The sequence below is a fragment of the Sceloporus occidentalis genome, unplaced genomic scaffold (assembly GCF_023333645.1).
Source record: "Sceloporus occidentalis isolate IW3139 unplaced genomic scaffold, rSceOcc1.0.p SCAF_7, whole genome shotgun sequence".
Taxonomy (NCBI): Eukaryota; Metazoa; Chordata; class Lepidosauria; order Squamata; family Phrynosomatidae; genus Sceloporus; species Sceloporus occidentalis.
This window is the reverse complement of record NW_028316987.1, coordinates 71,226,509-71,250,351: the sequence shown is the minus strand read 5'-3', so window position 1 is coordinate 71,250,351 and position 23,843 is coordinate 71,226,509. Positions and strand designations below refer to the sequence as shown.

At 42.1% G+C, this 23,843-nt stretch overlaps 1 protein-coding gene across 3 annotated transcripts in view; it reads left to right on the top strand.

Moving 5' to 3' along the window:
* The first annotated feature begins 9,260 nt into the window (after positions 1 to 9,260).
* The window catches only part of FAM171A1 (family with sequence similarity 171 member A1), a 104,187-nt gene continuing 89,604 nt past the window's right edge, over positions 9,261 to 23,843 (top strand). For all 3 annotated transcript variants that reach the window (XM_089533304.1, XM_089533303.1, XM_089533302.1), the window contains exon 1: positions 9,261 to 9,446. In XM_089533304.1, coding sequence (XP_089389430.1) covers positions 9,353 to 9,446 — 94 coding nt within the window. In that variant the 5' untranslated portion in view covers positions 9,261 to 9,352. The remainder of the gene's footprint in view (positions 9,447 to 23,843) is intronic.

Sequence of the window (23,843 nt, the reverse complement as noted above, 5' to 3'; positions counted from 1 at the left end):
TTGCCAAGAAAACTCCGTGATAGGCTCACTTTAGGATCACCATATGTTGGAAACGACTTGAAGGCACACAACAACAACAACAACAACAACAACAACAACAACAACAATGGAGATCCTATCACAGGGTTTTCTGAGGGTTGAGAGTGTGTGACTTGCCAAGGTGGACCAAGGTCCCATGGCCAAGCAGGGATTCAAATCCTGGTCCCTAGAGTCATAGTTCAATGCTTAAAGCACTACACCACACATTGCAGTTAGTATTTAGCTTATTTATAGGAACCTAGGTTGTAGTAACACTAATTTTAAAGCACAATTGAAAGATCATTTAGTGCTTTTTAAACATTTGATAATGGTCATAGCAATGGTGGTGGTGATGGGTAAACCAATGGCATTTTGTAACACTATCATAAAATCAGTCAGTGTAACATGTTTACAACAGCCATTATTATTATTATTATTATTATTATTATTATTATTATGCTTTATTTATATAGCACTGTAGATTTACACAATGCTGTACATACAAACAATAAAATAGATATGAGTAAACCTGCCCATGGTGTACAATCTAAGAAATAGTAGCATAATACATATAAATAATATGTAACAATACAGGAAAGGGTTCAATAAAACAGGCAACAAATTAAAAATGTAAATAGCAAGTAATAGTCACACAGTGCCTGGGAACGCTTCTCTGAACAGGATGGTCTTCAACTCAGTTTTGAAACTGGTCAAAGAAATGATGAGCCATGCGGCTCATGGGGGAAGGAGGTTCCAGGAGTGAGGGGCAGCAAGTGAAAAGGGACGAATATGGGACGGGGAAATGAAAATCCTAGGTTGAGACAGCAGACCTTGACTACTAGAATGGAGTGTACGAGTGAGAAGGTGAGGAGAAAGAAGTTCAGGTAAATAAGGAGGGGCCAGCCCATGCAGGGCTTTAAATGTCAGCAACAGGAGCTTATACTGAATATGGAAGGGGGGGAGCCAGTGAAGGGATGATAATAAAGGAGAGATATGGTCAGAACGGTGGGCAGATGTAATGTGTGCAGCTGAACGCTGGACAGAAATTAAAAGGCGGAGGTGAGAAAGAGGAAGCCCAGCCAGTAGGATGGTACAGAAATCAAGTCGTGATACCACTAGGGCATGGACCAGAATCTTGGCAGTAGAGGCAGATAGTTATGGTCAGATTTTGGCAATCTTGTATAAAAAGAATCTACATGCCTTAGCTGTGGTCTGGATCTGAGGGATACACAACAGAGAAAAATAACAAATAAAACCAAGACTACGGGATGCAGTCGATGCCACATCCACTGAGAGACAGCTGTAAGACAAGAGGAAACTTGCTGTTCAAGACCCGGAGAAAGGCCAGGGGTGGAAAGATACAGCTGAGTGTCATTGGTGTACAAATGATAGGAAAAGCCAAAAGAACTAATGAGTTTCCCTAGGGACAGTGTGTAGAGAGAAAACAGAAGGGGACCTAGAACAGAGCCCTAGGGAACTCCAACAGATAATGGAACAGAGGACAAGGTCTGACCACCCGTGACCATTGCAAAAGGTCTATCTAACAAATAAGATCTAAACCAGTCAAGAACAGAGTCCGAGAACCTGAGGTCAGAAAGTATGTCAACTAGAAGACCATGATCAACAGTGTCAAAGGCCGCAGACAAATCAAAAAGAATGAGAACAGAGTAAAGGCCATTAGCCTTGGCCCGTAAAAGAACATCTGAGATCTTAGTGAAAGCCGTCTCTATAGAATGCCATGGGGGAAACAGGACTGAAAGGGATCAAGAATGGAGTTGGCTTCAAGAAACTCAAGACAGCGAGAATAAACGACCTGTTACAAAACCTTAGAAAGAAAAGGAAGAAGAGAAATTGGACGATAGCTATACAAAGTAGACAAACCATAGACTATAACAACAGTCAGATGCATTAACAAATTAAAGTGGCTCTTACTGTATATTATTAACAATGGTCTCATTTGTAATTTTTATATCAAGAGCAAATTAAACAGCTTTGTGTTCTGCGCACAACAATGCTGACATTTTCTCTTAGGTCAATTCGTTTTTCTCCTTGCAAAGACAGCACTGTTTCTGTCCTTTACAATTTTCCCACTGCAAGGAAGAAAAAAGAACTGAGAAAGAAACTAAAGAGAGAGAAAAGAAGGCCGTTTTGAGAATGTCTGCTTGTTTGCTGATACTCCTGTTGGATGGCAACTTGCAGTTAATTAAAAAGTTGTAAAGGATGGTTGTTGTTGTGTGCTTTCAAGTTGTTTCCAACTTATAGCAACCCTAAGGAGAACCTATCATGAGGTTTTCTTGGCAAGATTTGTTCTGGGGAGGTTTGCCATTGCCTTCCCCTGAGGCTGAGAGAGTATCACACGCTCAAGGTAACCCAGTGACTTTCCATGGCTGAGCTGGGATTCGAACCCTGGTCTCCAGAGTCATAGTCCAACACTCAAACCATTATACCACGCTGGCTCTCACCATAAGGATGGGACTACCACAGAAAAGGTACTCTCTCTAGTGTCCAACAGGAATGGATAATATCAGTAAGTACATGATCCTCTGGTTAATCATAGCTCTTGGGCAGGTTTGGGTGCTAGCAGATTTCCCCTTTAACCTGGTTTCAAGCTTTTGTGTAAAGGTGTAAAAAGGATCCTATGGCTACTCACTCAATTGACTGATTACCAGGGCAAGTGATTGTGTGGCTGTTGGGGGCTCCCTCTGTTTTTCTAGTAGTAATGGTTGATATATAGAGAAACCGTAGAACTTCTATAGAAAACCATTTAACCACAAACCTTACGTGGAAACTGGTAGGTAAAATTCTGCTTTCATTTAGGAAGGAGGGTATGCAACCAAGCTATCCAGGGTTGAAGGCTGCATAGCAGTTTGGTCACCTCTGGACATAATTTATTTATGAGTTATATCAGGGGTAGGAATTCTGCAGCCCTCCAGATACTGTTGAACTGTGACTCCCAGTGTTCCTCACAATTGGCTAGGGCTGCTGGGAGCTGCAGTCCAGAAACACCTGAAAGACTGCGACATTCCCAACCGTGAGTTCCATTTATATCTTGCCCTTATCCAATGTGTAAAAGGTTGTGGATCTTCGCTCTGTCCTTTTTACAGCCATGTGAAGACGGTCAGGCTCAGAAAGGGTCTATAAATAAGCTCAATGAGAATTTGAACTTGGCTTTCCTAAGTCTCAGCCCAATTCTCTGTCTCTCAGTGTACATGTTGAATAGTTCTATATGTTATTTGGGAGAGATTTTAATGGCTTTTCCCATGTTGAATATAATTTTTACTCAGAGTTATAACTGCAGTGATTCACCTGAGAAGCAACTAGGAAAATTCTTTTCTTACAGAAAACATTTATGCATTGCCTTTCCACCAACATTACTATCTAGAACAGATAAATGCAAACAGTGTAAAAATATAACAACAGTAGTAACAATACTGAAAGCCAGTGTGGCATTTTGGCTTGAATGTTGGACCATGACTCTGGAGATTGAGGTTCAATTCCCCGTTTGGCCATGAAACCCACTGGATGACCTTAGAAGCATAGAAGCATAGGGTTGGAAGAGACCACAAGGGCCAACCAGTCCAACCATGCAGGAACTCACAATGAAAGCACCCCCGACAGAATGCCATCTAGCCTTTGTTTAAAAACCTCCAAAGAAGGAGATTCCATTAGACTCCGAGGGGAGTGTGTTCCACTGTCAAACAGCTCTTACTGTCAGGAAGTTCTTCCTAATGTTTAGGTGGAATCTCTTTTCTTGTAGCTTGCACCCATTGCTGGGCAAGTCACATGCTCTCAGCCTCAAGGGAAGGCAATGGAAACCTCCTCTGAACAAATCTTGCCAAGAAAACCCCATGATAAGTTTGCATTAGGGTTGCCATAAGTCGGAAATGACTTGAAGGCACACAACAACAACACTAATTACTGTACATCAAAACCAACAAAAGAATTTTACTGCTAAGATCTTCAAAATTTAAATAATCCTAAGGGTCTGAACATACAAAAATATTTTTAATTGGCATCTAAAATAATGCGAGTGCCTGCTGAATGCTGCTTGGGAATATTTGTTAGCACTGAATATTGTAGTTATGGATTCATAACCTAGAGTTATGATCCATAACTGTCTGCATTCAGTAAGACTACATATCCTTAATGTAAAACTACACAAATGCTACACCTTAAGAGCCAGCAGCCAGATCAGGTAAAGGAGGTCCACTAAGCTTCTGATCTGGGTGTAAGTAGGATGACTTTTCCACTCCCCTCCTGTCCGTGAGCGAGGCTGTGACCAACAGAAGCAGGGCTCCTGTTGCAAGTCCTTGTTGCAGCCTTACTCACTAGTGGAAGGGACATCGCCCTCATAGCGTCCCAAATGGAAGCTGAAGGTACTCCCTTTATGATCTGGCTGATGGATCTCAGAGTGGGTTGTGGCAAGCTCAGGCCAGGAGGCATTACTTAGTTACATCTTATGCAGATGTAACTAAGTAGCAGATATACAATATCTGTAATTATTTTTAAAATGTGGGGGTCACCACAGAGAAGACCCAACTGTATCTATGTAAGGTTACAAAGTTGCATGACAGCCATTTTAAATATTTGAAATGATGTCATATTGAGGATGGAGCAAGCTTGTTTCTGCTGCTCCGGAGACTAGTATATGGAGAAAAGAGATGCCTCGACAGTGGAAAATGCTGCTTCAAAGAGTAGTGAAGTCTCCTTCTTTGGAGGTTTTCAAACAGAGGCTGGATGGCCATCTGCTGGGAGTGCTTTAACTGTGTATTCTAATAATATTATTGGGATATTCATCCTACATTATCAGTCATGAAGGCACCGGAGTAAACAGAAGAATTTTCCTTTGCAGCACCTTATATCTTTGCAAGGTGTTTTTGGTTGGACTTTTCATTTATAATTGTTGTTTTCATATAGTAATTGCATCATTCATTTATGTTTATTTAGAATTGTTCAATTATACACATATATTGATTTATTGTTGTATTGTTGTAGCATTCTTGTATTTATTTACAGTGGTACTTAGTGATATATCGTACACCTATCAGTTGGTTTTTTTCTCCCACTTTTGATCAGCTTATAAATCAGAACTAATACAATATAGGTCCAAAACACACTGCAGCAATAATCCAGTTTGCAACCGCTTTAACTGCCCTGGCTCAGTACTAGGGAATCTTGGGAATTGTAGTTTATTGTGGCACCAGAGCTCACTGACAGAGAAAGCTAAATGTCTCATAAAAACTACAGTTCCCAGAATTCCCTAGCATTCAGCCAGGGCAGTTAAAGTAGTCTCAAACTGGATTATTTCTGCAGTGTGTTTTGGACTCTAGTTAAAACATACAAATTGAATTATGTTTATTAACAACACTAAAATCAGTTAAAACATACAATTCAAATGTTGAAAAGCGGTTTTTAAAAATAGTCCAGTGAAAACAACAACAGCACATTCTTAAAGGCCCTTTGTAAAAAAAAAAAAAGAAGAACTTGCAGTTCTCAAAAACCTGTCATAATAATAATAATAATATTGTGTTTGTAAGAAGGACGGTATAAAAATAAAACTTTTATTTATTTTATTTATTTAATAATAATAATAATAATAATAATAATAATAATAATAAGGCTCCTCTCCCCTTTCTGATAGAAGGACAGCAGGTAGAACGAGAGAGAGAGAGAGAGAGAGAGAGAGAGAGAGAGAGAGAGAGAGAATCTACAGGGTAGAAACACTACAGTTTAACACCACTTTAACTTGTATGGCACCATCCTACAGAATCCTAGAATTCGTAGTTTGGTGAGACAAACTTGTAATACTATAAATCCTGGGATCCAATAGGATGGAGTTACAGCACTTAAATGCGGCATCAAACTGCATTATTTCTGCAGTGTAGATGCACCCCTGGGTCTGTCGGATAGCCTGGATTTAAGCCATATTTTTAAAACACATCGCAGAAATAATCCAGTTTGAGACTGCTTTAACTGTCCTGGCTTAGGGCTAGGAAATTCTGAGAACTGTAGTTTATTGTGACACGAGAGCCCTCTGACAGAGAAAGCTAGGCGGGATACAAACCGCCGCTTTGTGGCGCTTCCCCGCCGCCGCCGCCGTTTGCTCCGCGCGGGAGCTGCAGCAGCCAAACCGCGCTGCTCCCGCACGGAGCAAAAAAGAAGCTCCATTTCGGAGCTTCTTCTTGCGGCGCTCTGATGACATCGCAAAGCGCCGCTGGCGCATTCGCGACGTCATAGGCGCCGCGACACGTCTGGACGCTATGCGTCCAGTACGTAAAGATGGCGGCGCCCATGTGGAAGGGGCGTCGCCATCTTGTACGTATAGGATACGTACTAGGGTTAGGGGGGTGCGGAAGCACCGCCCCTTCCTAACCCTAGTACGTATCCTATACGTACTATATGGCGGTTTGTATCCCGCCCTAAATGTCTCATAAAAACTGCAGTCCCCAGGATTCCCAAGCATTGAGCTAGGGCAGTTAAAGCGGTCTCAAACTGGATTATTTCTGTAGTGTGTTTTGGACCAATAATTCCCAGAATCCTACCGCCAGCATGCCTAAGATGCTGTCCAAGAACGCTGGGAGTTATATTCCCCTTACCCTGCAAAAAAGTAACCTTCAGAAGCAGAAGCAGCAAACCCACCTCCTTAGAGAATCACAGAATCATGAGTTGGAAGAGACCGCAAGGGCCATCCAGTCCAACCTCCTGCCATGCAGGAACTCTCAATCAAAGCATCCTCGACAGATGGCCATCCAGTTTCTGCTTAAAGACTTCTAAGGAAGGAGATTCTACTACACTCTGAGGGAGTATGTTCCACTGTGGGACAGCCCTTACTGTCAAGAAGTTCCTCCTAAAGTTGAGGTGGAATCTCTTTTCCTGGAGCTTGCATCCATTGCTCCGGGTCCTAGTCTCTGGAGCTGCTGAAAACAAGCTTTCTCCCTCCTCAATATGACATCTCTTCAAGTATTTAAACAGGGCTATCATATCACCTCTTAACCTTCTCTTCTCCAGGCTAAACATACCCAGCTCTTTAAGTCGTTCCTCATAGGACATGGTTTCCAGACCTTTCACCATTTTAGTTGCCCTCCTTTGGACACACTCCAGTTTCTCAACATCCTTTTTGAACTGTGGTGCCCAGAATTGGACACAATATTCCAGGTGGGGCCTGACCAATGCAAAATAGAGTGGAACTATTACTTCCCTTGATCTAGACACTATAGATGCAGCCTAAAATTACATTGGCCTTGTTAGCTGCCGCATCGCACTGTTGACTCATGTTCAATTTGTGGTCTACTTGGACTCCCAGATCCCTTTCACACCTATAAGTCTCTTGTTCAGCCAGGTGTCCCCCATCCTATATCTGTTCATTTCATTTTTCCGCCCTAAGTGCAGTACCTTGCATTTTTCCGTGTCGAAATTCATTTTTTTTTAGCTTTGGCCCAGCTTTCTAATCTGTTAAGTTCATTAGAACCACTTTGGGAATTGGGAGAGCCAAGTGGCATCACTAGGGCTGGCATCATCCAGTGCAGTAACTCATGGTGCCATCTCCTCCCATCCCACACCAGACAGAAACCTTAGGAATGTTTTTTGTACTAATGTTATTCATAAAACATAATTCCTGTATATGTCATGGTAACAGCTGTGACATAAACAGCAAGCAAAACTAACAATATACTTTTAAATTATTATTAATGTTATTATAATTAACTGCTTTAGTATCATACTTTAATACCACACGCAGAACCTAAACGTGCATACAGTGATCCCTCCACATTTGCTGGGGTTAGGGATAAAGGACCCCTGTGAATGTGGAAAAACTGCAAATAAAAAACCCGCTATTGTTTTTACCTCTCTAGGAATCTCCAGGTCCTCCAGTGCAACTCTATGGTCAACATCTGTCAGAGGTTGATCATAGAGTCATGTTGAAGGACCTACAAATGCCTAGAGAAGTGTTTTCTTGAGGAACGTCTCTAGGTTCTCCAGCACAACTCTATGGTCAAACTGCATTATTGGTGTCAAACTAACTGCATTATTTCTAGTGTGCGGATGCGCCCATTGGTCTTCCAGATATCCTGGATTTAAGCCATATTTTAAAACTACAATTCCCAGAATCCCATGCCTAAGAAGCCACACTGTCTAAGGATGCTGGGACACTATATTCCCTCCACCTTTTAATAAAAGGAACCTTTCCCCCGGCTCAGTTTTACAGCAGCAGAAACTGAGTTTTCCTCTGCTTTCCTAACTACCAAGGAGGACCAGGCACCGCCAAATGTAGGACATTGAAGAAAAATCTAGGACATGACCAAATAAAAGCTAAAGTTTATCACACTGGGGCTAATTTCGGCATTAAAGAGCCATGAAAGCGCATTTAAAGCATCCTGCAAATAAAGTGAAAATGGCGAGTAAACTGCACGAATGATTATCACACGCAATTGAGCAAATAAAGTGATATGAGAAATGCACTGCTGTTGCTGAAATCCCAAAAGTACAAAGATGCACATTAATGCTTCTTTGTGACCATTTCAATGGCCCTGTGAAATTGTTTTGTGTAATTATGCCATTTTCCTGGGATAAACTCCGAATCTCCTTCCTGTGATAAAACTCCATAGAAATGAAAACCCACTTATCTTTGTCATGCTCCAAAGGGAGGACTTTTTGAAATTCCTCCTGGACAGAAGGTGGAAATGTAGGCGTGGTGACCACCAGCTGTCCTCCTTTTCCAGGACATGTCCTCCATTTCAACCATCTGTCCAGGAGGAATTCCAAGTGTTGTCGAACCGCATTATTTAGTGTGCGGATGGATCCATGGATCTGAAAGACCCCAATTCCCAGAATTCCATAGCCTGGACCCAAAGCAGTGAAAGCGGGGTCAAACCGAGTTATTTCTCCAGTCTGGATGGCACCAGGAAGGCAAGGAAGGGGTTAAGAGCAGCGTTTGGTCTTAAAGGAGACCCACCCGCCTCTCTCTCTCCCTCCTTTCGGCCCCTCCATCCTCGGGGGTCTTGGGTGGGAGGGTTTTTGGGTGGGATCCGAGGCTGCAGCCCTTGCAAGCAGAGGGACCCTGAGCAGCAGCAGCAGCAGCAGAGGAGGAGGAGGAGGAGGGAGGAGGAAGGGCGGGCATCCCCTGATGCGGCTCCTCTCTTTTTCTTTCTCCTCCTCCTCCTCCATCCCTGGCTGCCGCGGTCCCTCCTTCCCTCCGGCTGCTGCCTCTGCTGCTGCTGCTGCCGCCTTTGGTCCTCCTCCTTTTCCGCCCAGCCTGGGCCGGGGCTGCTCCTTGTGCTGCTGCTGCTGCTGCTCCTGGGGCTGGGGCTGCTGCGGCATCGCTGGGCCGGGGGCGATGAGGCGGGCGGCGGCGGCCCTGCTGCTCTGCCTCCTGGGCTGCAACGTCTGGAAGGCGGTCACCAAAACCTTAGCAGCCGCGGCGGCTCAAGGTCGGTGGGGGGGAGGAGGAGGAGGAGGAGGAGGGGGCGGGATGGAGGGCCCCCTGGACCCAGGCACCCAGCGCTTTTGTCAGGCTGCAGGGGCTGCGAAGGCGAGCCTTCTCTCTCTCTCTCTCTCTCTGCCTGGCTCCCTTCCTTCCCTCCCTTTCTCCATTCTTTCTTTCCTTCCTACCTTTCTCCCTTCCTCCTTCCTTCCTCTCTGCCTCCTTTCTTTCCTCCCTTCCTCCCTCTCTCCACTCTTCCTTTTCTTCCTCCCTCCCTCCTTTCCTTCCTTCCTCTCCTTCTTCCCTTCTTTCTTTCCTTCCTCCTTTCTTTCCTCCCTCCCTCCTCTCCTTCTTCCCTCCTTCTTTCCTTCCCTTGCTTCCTCCTTCCTTCCTTCCCTTCAGGGTCCCCTTTCTTTCCCAGCCGAGGGGGCGGCACCCGCTGTGGCCGCCGAAGGGAGCGGGGCTGCCGGGCTCCTCTGGAGCAGCTCCCCCGGAGGCTTTTGTGCTGGGCTGGGCTTTGTGCTTCCAGGGGGGCTTTGGGGGGGCCCACCTCCCACCCCTGCTTTCCTCCTCAGCCCCCTTCCCTTTGGCCCTTGGCAAGCCTTGGCCTTCCACAGGAGCCTCCCTCCTCTTCCTCTTCCTCTTCCTCTTCCTCTTCCTCTTCCTGGGGCCTCAGTGGCCCCCTCAGCCCCCCCTCCCCGAGCTCCCTCCTCCATTTTTTCTGAGGAGTCTCTAGTTTCCTCTTTCTCTTTCTGGGTCTGAGGGATGATGGTCCTTCCTTCCTTCCTTCCTTCCTTCCTTCCTTCCTTCCTTCCTAACACACACACACAGACCCTTGAATTGGAGTCACAATTGGAGACCTGCAAGTGGGCTCTCTTTTCCTTTCTGTCTTCTGTGGAGGCTTAATAGTCCTCAGGTTTTTTGGGGTGGGGAGAAGAATATCTGCCATGTTGCGTGTGCCTCGAACAAGGAGGAGGCTGGCACCCCCTTAAAACGACGGCTGCCTGGCCCAAAGTGGGAGCGAGAGAGAGAGAGAGAGAGAGAGGGGCCGGAGGGGGAGGCCTGGGGCGGCTGAGAAGGGCCATCTGGCAAACCTTGGCCTCCCAGCCGCCCAGCCCTCTCCCTTGACAAATCTTTCTCCGCCACTGGCAATAGTGTGTGTTTTCTCCTGAGGGAGCCCCTTTCACACACACACACACACACACACACACACACACTGTTCCTTTTTGTGTGCTGCACCAGGTGTCGTTGCATTGTGCAGCTTCCAGCCACTGGGCCTGGATTGTGCCCTCTTTGCTTTCCCTGTGCTGTCTAGCATTGTCTCCTTGATTGTGGTGTCACTGGTGTTGTTCCCACAGGTCAGTGGCACCATTGGGGGGGGGGAGTCCCCCAGGAAACTCAGTTTATCTTTCTATTCCCTGTATTCCGTTCTTCTGCTGGGAAGACAGACTCCAAAGTTGTTTGTTGTGTGCCTCCAGGCCATTTTTGACTTATGGTGACCCTGTGGTGACCCTATCATAGAGTTTTCTTAGCAAGTTTCCAAACAGAGGGTGTTTGCCATTGCCAGCCTTTGAGGCTGAGAGAGTGTGACTTGCCGAAGGTCACCCAGTGGGTTTACACAGCCACACCAGGATTTCAAACCTGGTCTTCCGAGTCATTTCCAATTTAAGGTGACCCTAAGGTGAACCTGTAATGGGGTTTCCTTGGCAAGATTTGTTCAGAGGGAGGTTGCCATTGCCATCCTCTGAGGATGAGAGACTGTGACCTGCCCAAGGTCACCCAATGGGTTTGCATGCTCAAGTGAGGAATCAAACCCTGATCTCCAGAATTGTAATCTAGCATTCAAACCACTATACCACACTGGCTCTCTGTCCATGATTCCCCATCTATATACAGTCAGCCCTCAGCATCTGCTGAGGTTTGGTTCTAGGACCCCCTGTGGATACCAGAATCCATGGTTGCTCAAGTCCCATTAAATACAATGGCATAGTAATATGGTGTCCATTGTGGCATAGTGGTTTGAATGTTAGACTATGGCCCCATACAGACAGGCCAAAATAAAGCTGCTTTGGGCCACTTTGGAGGTATGCTGTTTAAATGATGCATGCGTCTTAAGAGGCAGGAAGCTGCACTAAAGCTGCACTCCAGTCCTTAGGACTGGGTTGTGGATTTGGCATGGTTTCTGGACTCAAGACACATGCATCATTTAAACAGCATACCTCCAAAGTGGCCTGAAGGAGCTTTACTTTGGAAACAAGGTTTAGATTCCCATCTTGGCCATGAAACCCACTGGAGAAGGCAATGCCAAACCTCCTCTGAACAAATCTTGCCAAGAAAACCCCATGATAGGGTCACCTTAGGGTTGCCATAAGTCAGAAACAACTTGAAGGCACACAATAAAAACCACAAGTAAAACGGTGTCCCTTATATAAAACGGCAAAAATCAATTTATATAGTTTAAAAATATTTTCAAACCGTGAATGCTTCAATTCACAGATTAAAAAAATCTGTGAATATGGAAGACTGACTGTATATGATGTGTCTCTTGCTAATAATGCTCAGAGTTGGTCTGTTCTCCAACCAGCAGAGACTAGTGTCCTATAAATCACAGCTACCCAAAGTAGTGGTCAATGGTTCTTTGCTGGTCCCAGGCAAATCTTCAGGAAAGAAAGAATGATTTGTAGCCAATGACATAAAAACCAGCCCCTAGCATTTCCTGCCTCCCCACTTCAGATAGGTGGGGAAGCACTGTTGCACATGAATGTCACATCTTGCTACACTGTCTCCCCATCCACACACTTCTAGATTACAAACTGTCCTGTGTAGAGGACTCACTTGTGTACCAAAGGCTTTAAAAGTCTGCAGAAAGAGAAGCATGTTAGTGAATGAAACCTGTAAAATTACCTATTGTGTCCACTTCTATTTGATTAAAGCTAGTTTTAGCTCAAGCTAGCCGCAGCATAAGCTGGATGTCCTTTCATCAGCAAAATTACCCCCTTTGTACTGTAGATTCGAAATTCCCATGACAATACTTCACTTGGGGGAAGATTCTCAATCATCATTTAGTCATGGTTCCTTGTTGCATTTCTTTAATTTTGCAGTCATGGTACCTTTCTCCCTAGGCCTCTTTTTACATATATAAGAAGATACCTTTTTGTAACCATACAACCAGTTATTCAGTGATCAAAAGCTTAAGAAATTGGGACCAGAATTAGGGTTATCTCACATTAAGCTGGGATGTTGGAAATGAAACGCAGATGGATTCCTTATCATGCTCCGCGATTGAGCATGATATTGTGCAGTTGGCATACATTATGTTTGCTCACAACATGCTCTCCATCCTCATGTATTTTTCTTTGGTCTTTCAGCCTCATAAGTAGGTAGGATAGAGTGCCTAGGACCAAGAAAAATGTTCTCCTCGCCGCATATTGTCTTATGTAGCAGTTGAGCCTTACTATGTTGCTAAAGGAGTCTGAAAAGTTGACCTGTTACTGCTTGGTGCTTACATTGGTTATTGGCAGAAAGTATTAACCAATGCACAATGACATAGCAATGCTGAGAGTGATACTATTGCTAATGTTTGGGATTGCAGTGCTTGTAGTTACGTCTCCTAGTACCATTGGATTGGTGATAAGGGTTGATAAGCAGGAATGTCAAACAAAGTTTTGAAAATAATATAGCCATCTCATTGATTTTTAAGAGGCATGATGAAGCAGAGCATATTGGCACGCTGGCAATGGATGGAGAACCCACTAGTTGTGAGCATAAGTGGGTTGTTCAATTATTTATTTTTGGTGCATTTGTAGAACTGGACCGCTTCCCCTCTAAAAGTAATTGTTGGAACTAGTTTAGAGTCACAAGTGAGGCAATTTAACGGTATTTTAAGTGGGTTGTTAGCTAGCCTGGGGTCTTAAGGAAAGGTATAAATCAAAATTTTAAAATGGAGCTCATGGTGTTGAGGTGATTCACTTTGAAGCAAAGTAGAATATGTTGGAAGAATGTGTTGGAAGAGGATGCTTAAATCTTCCCGCTCATCAGTGTATTATCCAGTCTGTTTTGTTCCAATTTAGCATTGCAGTTTATGAAATAATGGCAGATAACTTGGACTATGTCAACTGATAGAAATTGCAGTGTCCGTTGTTGTTCTTGTTCTTGTTTGTCCCTTCAAGTCTCCTCCAGACTATGGCAACCCTGTCATAGAGTTTTTGTGATATGATTTGTTTCCTCCAAGGCTGAGAGGGTGTGATTTGCCCAAAGTCACCCATTGGGTTTCCATGGCTAATTGAGGATTTGAATCCTGCCTTCCCAGAATTATAGCCAACATTAAAACCACTACACCATGCTTGCTTTCTCTAATTTCTAATTAACATTTTTCTTTTGTTCATTATGTTGCACTTTTATATTCAGAATAAAACATTTGAATGACTCTTATTTGAATTACACCACAGTTCTTATTGTGATGCCACACAATACCATGCTTATTTAACATAAAGATAGTGATTTTCTCCTATAGTCTTACTGTTTTAACCCATCCTGTTAGCTACTTATCTAAGCTGCAAACAAAATATGGATCACTTTCTCTATCTAAAGGAGTAAGCATTGCAGACAGAATGTACTAGATTTCCTCAAAAACATGGAAGTACTGGCAGCTTTGCTGTTTTAGTAGAAACGTGGGAATACATGGCATCACTTTGCCAACAGTTGCTGCGAAACCCTGTTATGGGGCAGGAAAAAAAATAACTTTTGGTCCACTGTTCATAATTTAATCAGTCCAACAAAAGGCATCCTTTCTTGACAAGGCTGAATAAAACACATCAGTATTTTTCACCCACATTTGTCAGAAACATGAAATGCCTTTCCAAAACTGGAGTAAAAAGAGTAAGTGTGTCAGTTTTTGGCACGTTAAACTTGTTGCGCCTGTGGCAATTCTAATTGAATCAGTTTGACATTAGATCACTGTAGTCATTTTTAAGTTTGTAACTCAACAGGTGTCAGGTTATAAGTAATAGAACTTTGAGGTTTATATGGTGACATCTTTCACAATATATATATATATTTGGTGGCTCATGTTAAATAAAATGGCATGGGAGAACAAAACAAAGCAAAGATAGACTTTGGGGGTTAGATAATTTATCTGCAAAATAGTTTATATTGAAATCAAGGGCCTTTGCAAGAATATGTTTATTATTGCAAAACTTTCATCAAGGCAGGCTAATAACATTCCTCCAGTAATAAAGATGTGAGAAGCAGTACCCCATGGTTACAGTCTTCTCTCTCACTTCTTTATGGTATGCATGTAAAGGCCAGTGACCTTTAAGTGACACTGGTTTTTACCCAATAAACAGGGAATGACAATTGTGCGTCCTCCTGTTTGGGAGGCTTCTGAATTCCTGTTGCTTTGAAGCCCAAACAGCATTCAAATCCTGTTTGTAGGCATCTAGTTGTCCACTGAGAACAAAATATTGGATTAGTTGGCCCTTTGGTCTGACATTTGTGTTAGAGAACCCATTCTCTCCATTCTTTTCTGCATACTTTTAATTCTCCCTGTACCATGTGGCAAAAATCTAGTTCTGTGATCTGAATCTTATTGTGAGAAGACCAATTGTATTTGGTGTCTTGGATTTTCAGTTGCTTCCTGTATTATTTGCTTTCTAGGAACCCTGCAAGAAAACTGCAAAAGAGATTGGATATCTGTTATGTTTGAAACAAATGATGAAGTCATACTGTTAATCTATGAGAAGAAAAAGTAGCTATAGTTAATAGGAACAGCCCTTAGAGAATGGATATTTATCTCATTTCGTGAAATGGCAAAAAACCAGTATGAGGAATGAAGCTTGATAATATTCCATTGACTGCAGAGGGGGATAAGGACATTATTGTCCTAAATTTCAGGGACTGGATTTTTAAATGGTTGCCCAAACAATAAATGGTGTGATTTTAGTAAATGCATAATTCATATTGGTAGAGATCTGAAAACATGACCTAAAGTTCTTGGGGCATTTGGACTGTTAAAATACTATGCAGCTAACTGGTGAATAGGTCTAACTGATATTACATTAATAATTTTGCAATTACAATATTCATCATAATTTGCTTTATAGCACAACATGGTACCAAAGTAGAGCTAACTAAGATCTGCTCTTTTTTGGTGTTGGAATAAATCCCATGCAGATGAGTTAGTATCTTCCAATCCAAGTATAACGCAAACTAACCAGAATGAGTTAGCATTCTTCAGACCCCTCCATTCATCATACCCAGGTGTCATGTTGGTGAGGGGGATTCTGGGAGTTGTAATCTAAAAAAAATTCCTCCAAGCTCTGCCACTTATTTACAAATGAGTTTTGTTAGGTGTGGGTTGTGGTTATCAAACTAATGTTAACATGGAAAAAATATACTTCATGAAATTCCTTAACTATTTGCTAAATTTGTAGGAATCCTCAATACTTTAACTGGATCATTCCTATCTTAATTTTTCAGTGTCTGCATCTTCTCAGGCTTTTTTTTTATTGCTAGGAAAGATGACTGACTTAACCCACTATCTAGATGAAAGAAGACTGGCTACAGCAGCTATAGAATAGCCTGGTTTTGTAAATCAAGGGAGAGCTTTAAAGGTAGGGAGTCAGCTGTTATTATATAGCTACTGTAGCGAGGACTCACTTTATATCCCTTTGAAAAGTTGACCTCTTTTCTGCTTGCAGCTATGTCACCCTTGAGTGAGCAGCAAACATTGATTTATGATGAATAGAGTGGTCAAGTTCTGTCGTCAGTCCTTGAAAATCCAGGGCTTACTGCTGTATGGTTTATCACGATATTAAACCCAATAGATTATTTACTTGGGTTTCCTTCTTAATATAGAAGGATTTATAACCAAGGGAACTCTTTATGGAGAGTAATTCTGTGTCAAGGGAGAAAGGTGGGTTGGCTAAATACAGTACAAGCTACAGACTTCATTTGATCTGCTGTTACTTTGATACAGTATTGTAGTCCAGTTCCTGCTGGTTCATATCCGTATCAAAGGAACTGCCTTCATCGGTTATGCATGTTGGTGCCCTTGTTTAATTAAATTTCCAAAGGTGAAGATAAACAATGGAACTGCTGGGAACACTTGGGATACTTTTTAATAGGGGTATCTAATGCTCAGTAGCAGAATGAATGTAGACGGTTCTAGGTTGAATTTTCAGGATCAGTTAAAAATACTAGATAGCAGGTGATGGGAAAGCATGTCCAACTAGCGTACCTTTAACAATAGCAGCAGTAAAATTAGGCTTCCAAAATGAAAGACAGTTCAGGGTAACCAGGAATCATCTTTTGTGAGAAAGAACTATGAGCTCAGTTCAGTTATGTCTTAGGTTTAAAATGTGTTCGGGGGCACCCTGTTCTTTGATTGTAAAGGTGTATCTGCACTAGTCAGTTACATCAGTTTGATACCACTTTTTTAAAAAACGAAAAGCCTGAATTCCTCCAAATTTCATGTGGCTGGATTGCAGTCTGTTCAGTCTGAATAAGGAGTATTTTAATTGTGTAAACAAGCGCTCTGTTAAGATTCATGGTCCCCTAGCAAGGGGTTAATATGAATTTGTAAATAAAGGTCAAACAAGGTTATTTGAGTAAACTAATCTGTTTTACACAGAGAGACAGAAGTTGCCAGACTGAAAACTGGAGAGAGCTCAGGTATCATTAATGGTGGTTCTTGTCACACAATCAGGTAACAAGCAACACCTGCTGAAATTTACTCTACACAACCATTCAAGGTGCAGAAATCCCATCCAGTTTTCACTCTGGTAAACCTAGTACTGTACACAGATTGAGACTGAGAGAGTGAAATCTATGTATTTGTGAGTTGTGGGGGGAGAATCATCTGTATTTTAAGGTATTCTGTTAGTCTGCAATTCTTTAAAGCCCTGTTGGATAATAAAAAAGATAAACTGAGAGAAAATTAGTTGTATTTCGTACTAAGTACAACAAGCAGCATAGATAAGAAGGAGTGGGAAAACCCAAAAATTTTAGGCAGTGTATTAAAACACTAGAAGATAGTAGATATAATTAGAACCATTTTGGTGTGTCTATAGATTTTTAGCTTTGTGTTGCTTTTACTTACAAGACTGATGTCAACATTTGGGAAGTTTGAGTGAATTTGTTTAATTTGGACAGGGAATGTTTTTCCCTGCAGTGCAACTCATTTTAATGTCAGTCTTTACAGGATCATTCTGAAATTATAGTTGATCTAAACTGAAATGTCTTGAACACACTTGATGATAATCTCAGAAAATTCCACATTGCTTTGGTAAAACCCAGAGTGCTTAAAAAGCAAAGCATACAAACACTGTTATTCTCTTTTTAGTGCAAGTGTGTCTTGGTTTATTCAGATCAGGAGATGATAGTTTGACCTTTTTCTTTGTCTTTCCAATGTATGTTAAACTGAGGCTGTTTTTTGTGGTCTGCAGGATAGGAATTGTAGGGTTCTCTAGATATTGTTGAGCTACAAGTCCCAGCAGCCCTACTCAGCATAGGCATAGATGAGGAATGCTGGGAGTTGTAGTCCAACAACATCTGGAAGTCCATATGATTCCTTCCTCTGTCTTTGGTCTGTCTCTCCATTCTTCCTTGGATGGTGGTTGCTCAACATGTTTTACGAGCTACCACTTTCTCTGTGTCCAGCTATTCCATAGCATAGTAGTGCCTTATGTGAATTGCATGGCAAATAATAATAAGACTGTACAATGGTGGAAAAAAGGATTTATTCATTTAATTTTTTTGTTTTGTTTTGTTTTCATAGAAGCCAGTATGGCTTGATTTTAACCACTGGCCATACTGCTGTCATCCATACCTTCTTGGAGGTTGAGCACTTTATTGAGACATGTGTTTCCCTGTTGAGACATGTGTTTTCCAGGTGTTAAATTAGCACAGAAACTTAAGAAGACTGTATTTCTAGTAATGTTGGTTGTGAACAGGACATTCTGTTTATCTCATGCCTTTTGAGCTTTTCATGGGAAAGCTTCATGGAAATGTCTCAGATTGTGATGTTTGCATTTTCATGGCCTTTTGGCTCCATTGTTGAAAAATCCTTTTCTCTGTGTATTTGAATGTGTGTGTCTATGTGTGCATTTAACTCCTAAAATTAAATGCATCTGATGAAGTGGGCCCTAGTCCACAAAATTATGCTGCAGCCGATGTGTGAGGTCCCACAAACTCTTTCTGTGAAGCGTCAGTATAATTTTTTAAAAGATGTCTTAAGTCCCAAACAGACCAGCAGTAAGTGCCGGCTTGAGGGCGGTGTGGGGTCGTGGTGTTTAGATGGCAGGCAGTGGTGTGGTGTTTATATGCATAAAACTGCAAGGGTGCCCTTTTGCTGAGTCAAAAAGGAACAGCATTTTGCCGCCTCTTTTTGAGACAGCAAATAGCCAAATCAGGGCCGTAGCATGCGTTCAAATGGATGGTGTCACGCTGCCCCGTTAGGGCTGTCTGTTGAGGCCCTTAGATCAGGGTGGGAATTGTGCGGCATTTTGTATGTTGTTGGACCAACAGTATTGACTATTCAGGAAATAACTTCTCCTTGGAATGTCATTGCTGTAACTAGTTATTTCTTCATGCATTTGACTCCTGGCTCTGCCCAGTAAACTTGAGCTGGTTTTGATGATCTGCGTGTCTCACTTATAAATGACAGAGTTTGAAAAAGTTACTACAACTCCCAGAATCCCCCCACCAGCATGGCAGCTGGCCATACAGGCTGGGAGATTCTGGGGTTTTTAGTTCAAGAACATAATTTTTTCAAGCACTGATAAACACAGAATTGTTTTGTCACTTAAAACATAGTTCTGACTTCATTGCTTTGAAAGTAGCCAAACAAACAGCAATTTAGCAAACCAAAAATTCTCCTCTTTCTTTCTCTGAATCTCTCCTTCCAAACACCCTTATTCCTTTAATGCCCATTCCCAACTTGAAGCAAGTTTTAAGAACTTGTCCACATTTGTACCCACGATCAGGAGGTCCACAGAAAAGAGGAATGCATTTTTTTATTTTTTGCATCCTGGGTGTGCAGGTACCAGCTGCAATGTCATAGCTTCTGCTTAGATTGTAAGCTACTTGGAAGCAGAGAACTGTGCAGCTTTGCAGGGTGCCATATACAGAGCTGGTGCTCTGTGTGTGTGTGTGTGTGTGTGTGTGTGTATAAAATCAAATGCTTAGTAGGCTCTGGGCACTGGATGGATGATGGTAGCAATGGCTTATCTAAAGCAGCCATTTACAGTTAAATGCCCTCTAGAATGAGGTGGGGGGGGACTGTGGCCCATCGACCACATGTGGCCTTATGCCCCATTTTTGCTGCTCCCAAAGCCTACAAACCTGTCATTAAAAAAAGTTTAGTGCCTTTTCCCAGGCCCTTTATATGCCCAAATATACCAAAAGAGGCCTTCAAATATGTTTTAACTGCCCTTCCGCCCCCATCAGTGCCCCCCCAAAAAAAAAAAAAATGTCCAGTATCAGCCAAAACTGGTGGCTGGACCTGATGTTGTACCACTTGTGGTTCAGCTTGTTTGAAATAAGGGGGCTGCATGGGGGTGAAAGTTGACTCCGGTCCTTTTACAGTTTCCTTCCCCCATCTAAAAGTTTTGGACTACAGCTCCCATGGGCATTTTCTGTGCTCACTGTGGTTTTTTGGAGCTGTAGTCCAGGGCAACAGGGCAGGGATAGCTGCACCAAAGCCTGTTACATATAGTCCACTTGGATGCTTCTGCTATACAGCTGACAATCTGAAAACATTTTTTTCAAAATGGGTTTCACTTTGCAATATTTACTTGAACTTTGGTGCCACTGATGTTGGTAAGGTTTACCTGTGTATAAACAGCAGCTGTGTACCACACTTCCTGTTATGTTGTGGAGTAAGACTTCTTTTTGGCCTGTTAATCCTTCTCCAGGTGTAAGAAAATCTAAAAGCCCAGAGATTTCAGAAGTGTCCTTTAATGCTACTGCAAATCCTCTTTCCTCCTACACCCCTCAGCAGCTAAGATGCATGTTTTTTATGTTTCCTAATAGCTTAATATTCTGAGGTCTGTTCCAATTAGGTCTTAGCAAATGGCTTGGAGTTGTGAGCAGCACTGGAATAACATTCGCAAGAAACTCTTTTAAAGTCACACCCAGTCCAGTGTAATCATATTTTAAGTCACCTTTTTATCCTTTGAGCTCCAACAGTAGAATTTACACAGTGTCAAGTCAGCAACAATGCAGCCGCTGGGGGAGGTTAGGGTAGAGAGAGGAAAAGTCTGTATTTGCTTACCCTAAGGCTTAGTGTAACAGCCCACATTGAAGCAAGCATGCACATTTCTTGGGCCTCTGTCTGTTATAGCTGCAGTCCAACACTGTCTCTGATGCAAGTTAAGCTGCCTCACAATTGTCCTTGCAATATATTTCCGATATTTTGTGTTTGGTTGTAAAAGCTAAGCAGTATAGAAAGCTAACAGGAGGAGAATCAACTCATTTGAAATGTGATACTGGAGGAGACTTCTGTGGACTGCCAAAAAGGTCTTAGAGCAAATCAAGCCTGAACTTTCCTTAGCAGCCAAGAAGAATAAACTGAGTTATTGTACTTTGGACATATCATAAGTAGACATGACAGTTATGCTTGGTAAAAGGAGAAAGTGGTAGGAAAAGAGGAAGACATTATTACACATTACACAGCCCTCAGTTTAGAAGACCTTGGCTGGGTTACTTACAACAGACACTTGGTCTCTCATTTGTATTGGCGTTGTGTGCTTTGAAGTTATTTCCGACTTATGGTGACCCTAAGGCAAACCTATCATGGGGTATTCTTGGCAAATTTTGTTCCCCTGAGGCTGAGAGCATGTGACTTGCCCAAGGTCACCCAATGGTTTGGGCAGAGCAGGGAATCAAACCCTGGTCTCCAGAGTCATCATCCAAAGCTCAAACCACAACATCACTATAAATCAAAGTTGACTTGATGGCAGTTAACAACACAACAGCAGCAACAACAAGGAATAGAACTGATACTTATTATTTATTTTGTGTGTTATTTTTATTATGCATTTATTTGTTCCATATGTATCTTGCCTCTCCTCTGAGATATGTACATGGCTTTCTTGCTCCACATTTTATCATCAAAACAACTCCATGGTAGATGTCCACCTGCGAGAGTGTCTGGCTCTGGGTCATCTAATGATTTCCATGCCTGAGTAAAGATTAGAACCTGAGTAAAGGCTAGAGCCAAGCTCCCATCCAACGCAGATTTATCTGGAACAAGAACAAGATCTAGAAAAGTAATAGGAATTGAAAAAGAAAAGGATGATAAATTACAAAGAAGTACACACTAGCTATACAAAAATAATATTTCTGTTTTGCTGTGCTTTTTATTATCTGATTTATTTTTTGGAATGTTGTAGTTTATTGTTACTGTTTTTTGGATTAGTATAAAATGAAATTTAAATCCTCAATAAACATTTCAGTTGTCTTGCAAAATGTCTTGTCACCCAAGAAGCTTGCTTCCTCTTTGAAATTTTAAAATCACCGTGTCTGTGAAGAAGAAGTCACAGTTTCATAGGGCTAGCAGTATCCCGAGAACCCTTTTGTCACCCTGGATTCTAGAAATGCAAAACTGGTTCCTGAACTATTTTCTGTCAAGCACAGTAAAGGTCTGGTGCCTAAACCAATGTTGAGGAACCAGATGTTGATGAACTGCTGCTCCCACCATCCCTCACCTATCACAGCTTGTCTTTTAGCTGAGAGTAACTGGAGTCCAACAACATCTGGAGAGCCAGATATTCCCCAGTTCTAGTTGTGGTTCTTCATTTTGAGGTTCAGTGTAAAGAATTTTAAAACCATCTTTACAGCTCTTTTAAATCAACATGGTCCTAGATCTGTTAATTGTGAGAGTTAAGGTCTATAAATGGTGGCATTGTCTCCACAACCCCAAACAGCTCACCTCCCTATTCTCCTCAAACCTGTTGAAAGGGAGATAGTAATTGACCAAGCATCTCCACTGATCTCATCAACTTCAGTGCAGGATTTTAAGATGAAGACATGGTTTTGCCCAGGTTGGTATGCCACCTGTTTCTAAAGTAGGAATTTGGAAAAGGAGGAAGCAACAGTTGTTGATCAAATCATTTTGTGCTATCTCACAGTGCTTATTGGTTAATTGTGACCTTTCAGAAACATAAGAAGAAATCATGAAAACAGACTACTATCCACATTTACCCAGTGTGACCTAGAGACCATTCACACTACAGCACTATGGTTCCACTTAATTGCCATGGTTCGATCCTATGGAATCCTGGAATAGCTAGTTTAGGGAGGAGTATTTAGAATTTTCTGCCAAAGAGATCTAGTGCCTGACCAAACACCATGATGCTATAGGATGGAACCATGGCAGTTAAAGTGAGGTTGTAGCACTATAACTGTGTAGTGTGAATGGGCCTTTGGAGTTAAAACATAGATTTGATCAGCAGGGCTCCAAAGTAGCGATACGGGGTACAGTGTGCTGAATGTCAAGAAATAAAAGTTTGAGTGTCTGAAGCCAAGCAGAGCAAAACTGGGGCACATTCAGGGAAATCCATAAGAGAAAAAGGACACAAGTCATCTAGGTTTTTTTAGCTAATAAAAAAGCACCATTTCAGCATATTAATATGAAGGCAAAAAGCAATGTGTCCCCCTTCCATCCAAATACAACATACTAGTCATGCAGGGGAAGGGGAAAGAAGATGCCAGGCTTTTCCTAGAGCTTGGAAAAGTTACTGTTTTGGACTACAACTGCCAGATGCTGTTTTGGAGAGTTGTAACTCAAAAACTAGGAGTTGTAACTCAAAAACAGTAACATTTCTATTCCAACCTCTCTCTTTTCCCTTTTTAAAAGTTCTTGGTGAACCCAGTAGGTGGAAATATCTTGTTCCAGGAACCCAAAATAGATTATTATACACAGCCAAAATTCTAAGTGACCCCTTCCCCCATAACAATTAAAGTAACACATATACCTCTTGAACTAGGATAAGTGAAACAAATCTGAATCAGTATTACAAATGAAATGATACAATAAAAAATAAGTGAGAAATTGCTATTCCTTCATAGTACATCAGATGTTCTGAGCACGTTTCACATCACCTAACAGTAGGGTCAAATGTGTTACTGTATTAATAATATTGCATTCCCCATTGTAATTGCTCAAACTTTTTATCCTATCAACATGGAAGCCATCTCTCTTGAGGCCTTTCTCAGTGCAAGCCTATTAGCTACTTTCAGTCTCACTCAATGACTTGGGAGGAATGATGTATGCTCTTCATTTCCCAGTGCTGACTTCTTTTGTCACTGGCCTTCTAGGTTTGTTGCACCTAGCTTACAATATTATTAATCATCCCGCTTTTTGAACTTCTCTAACATTCATCTGGTATCTCCATCACATCAA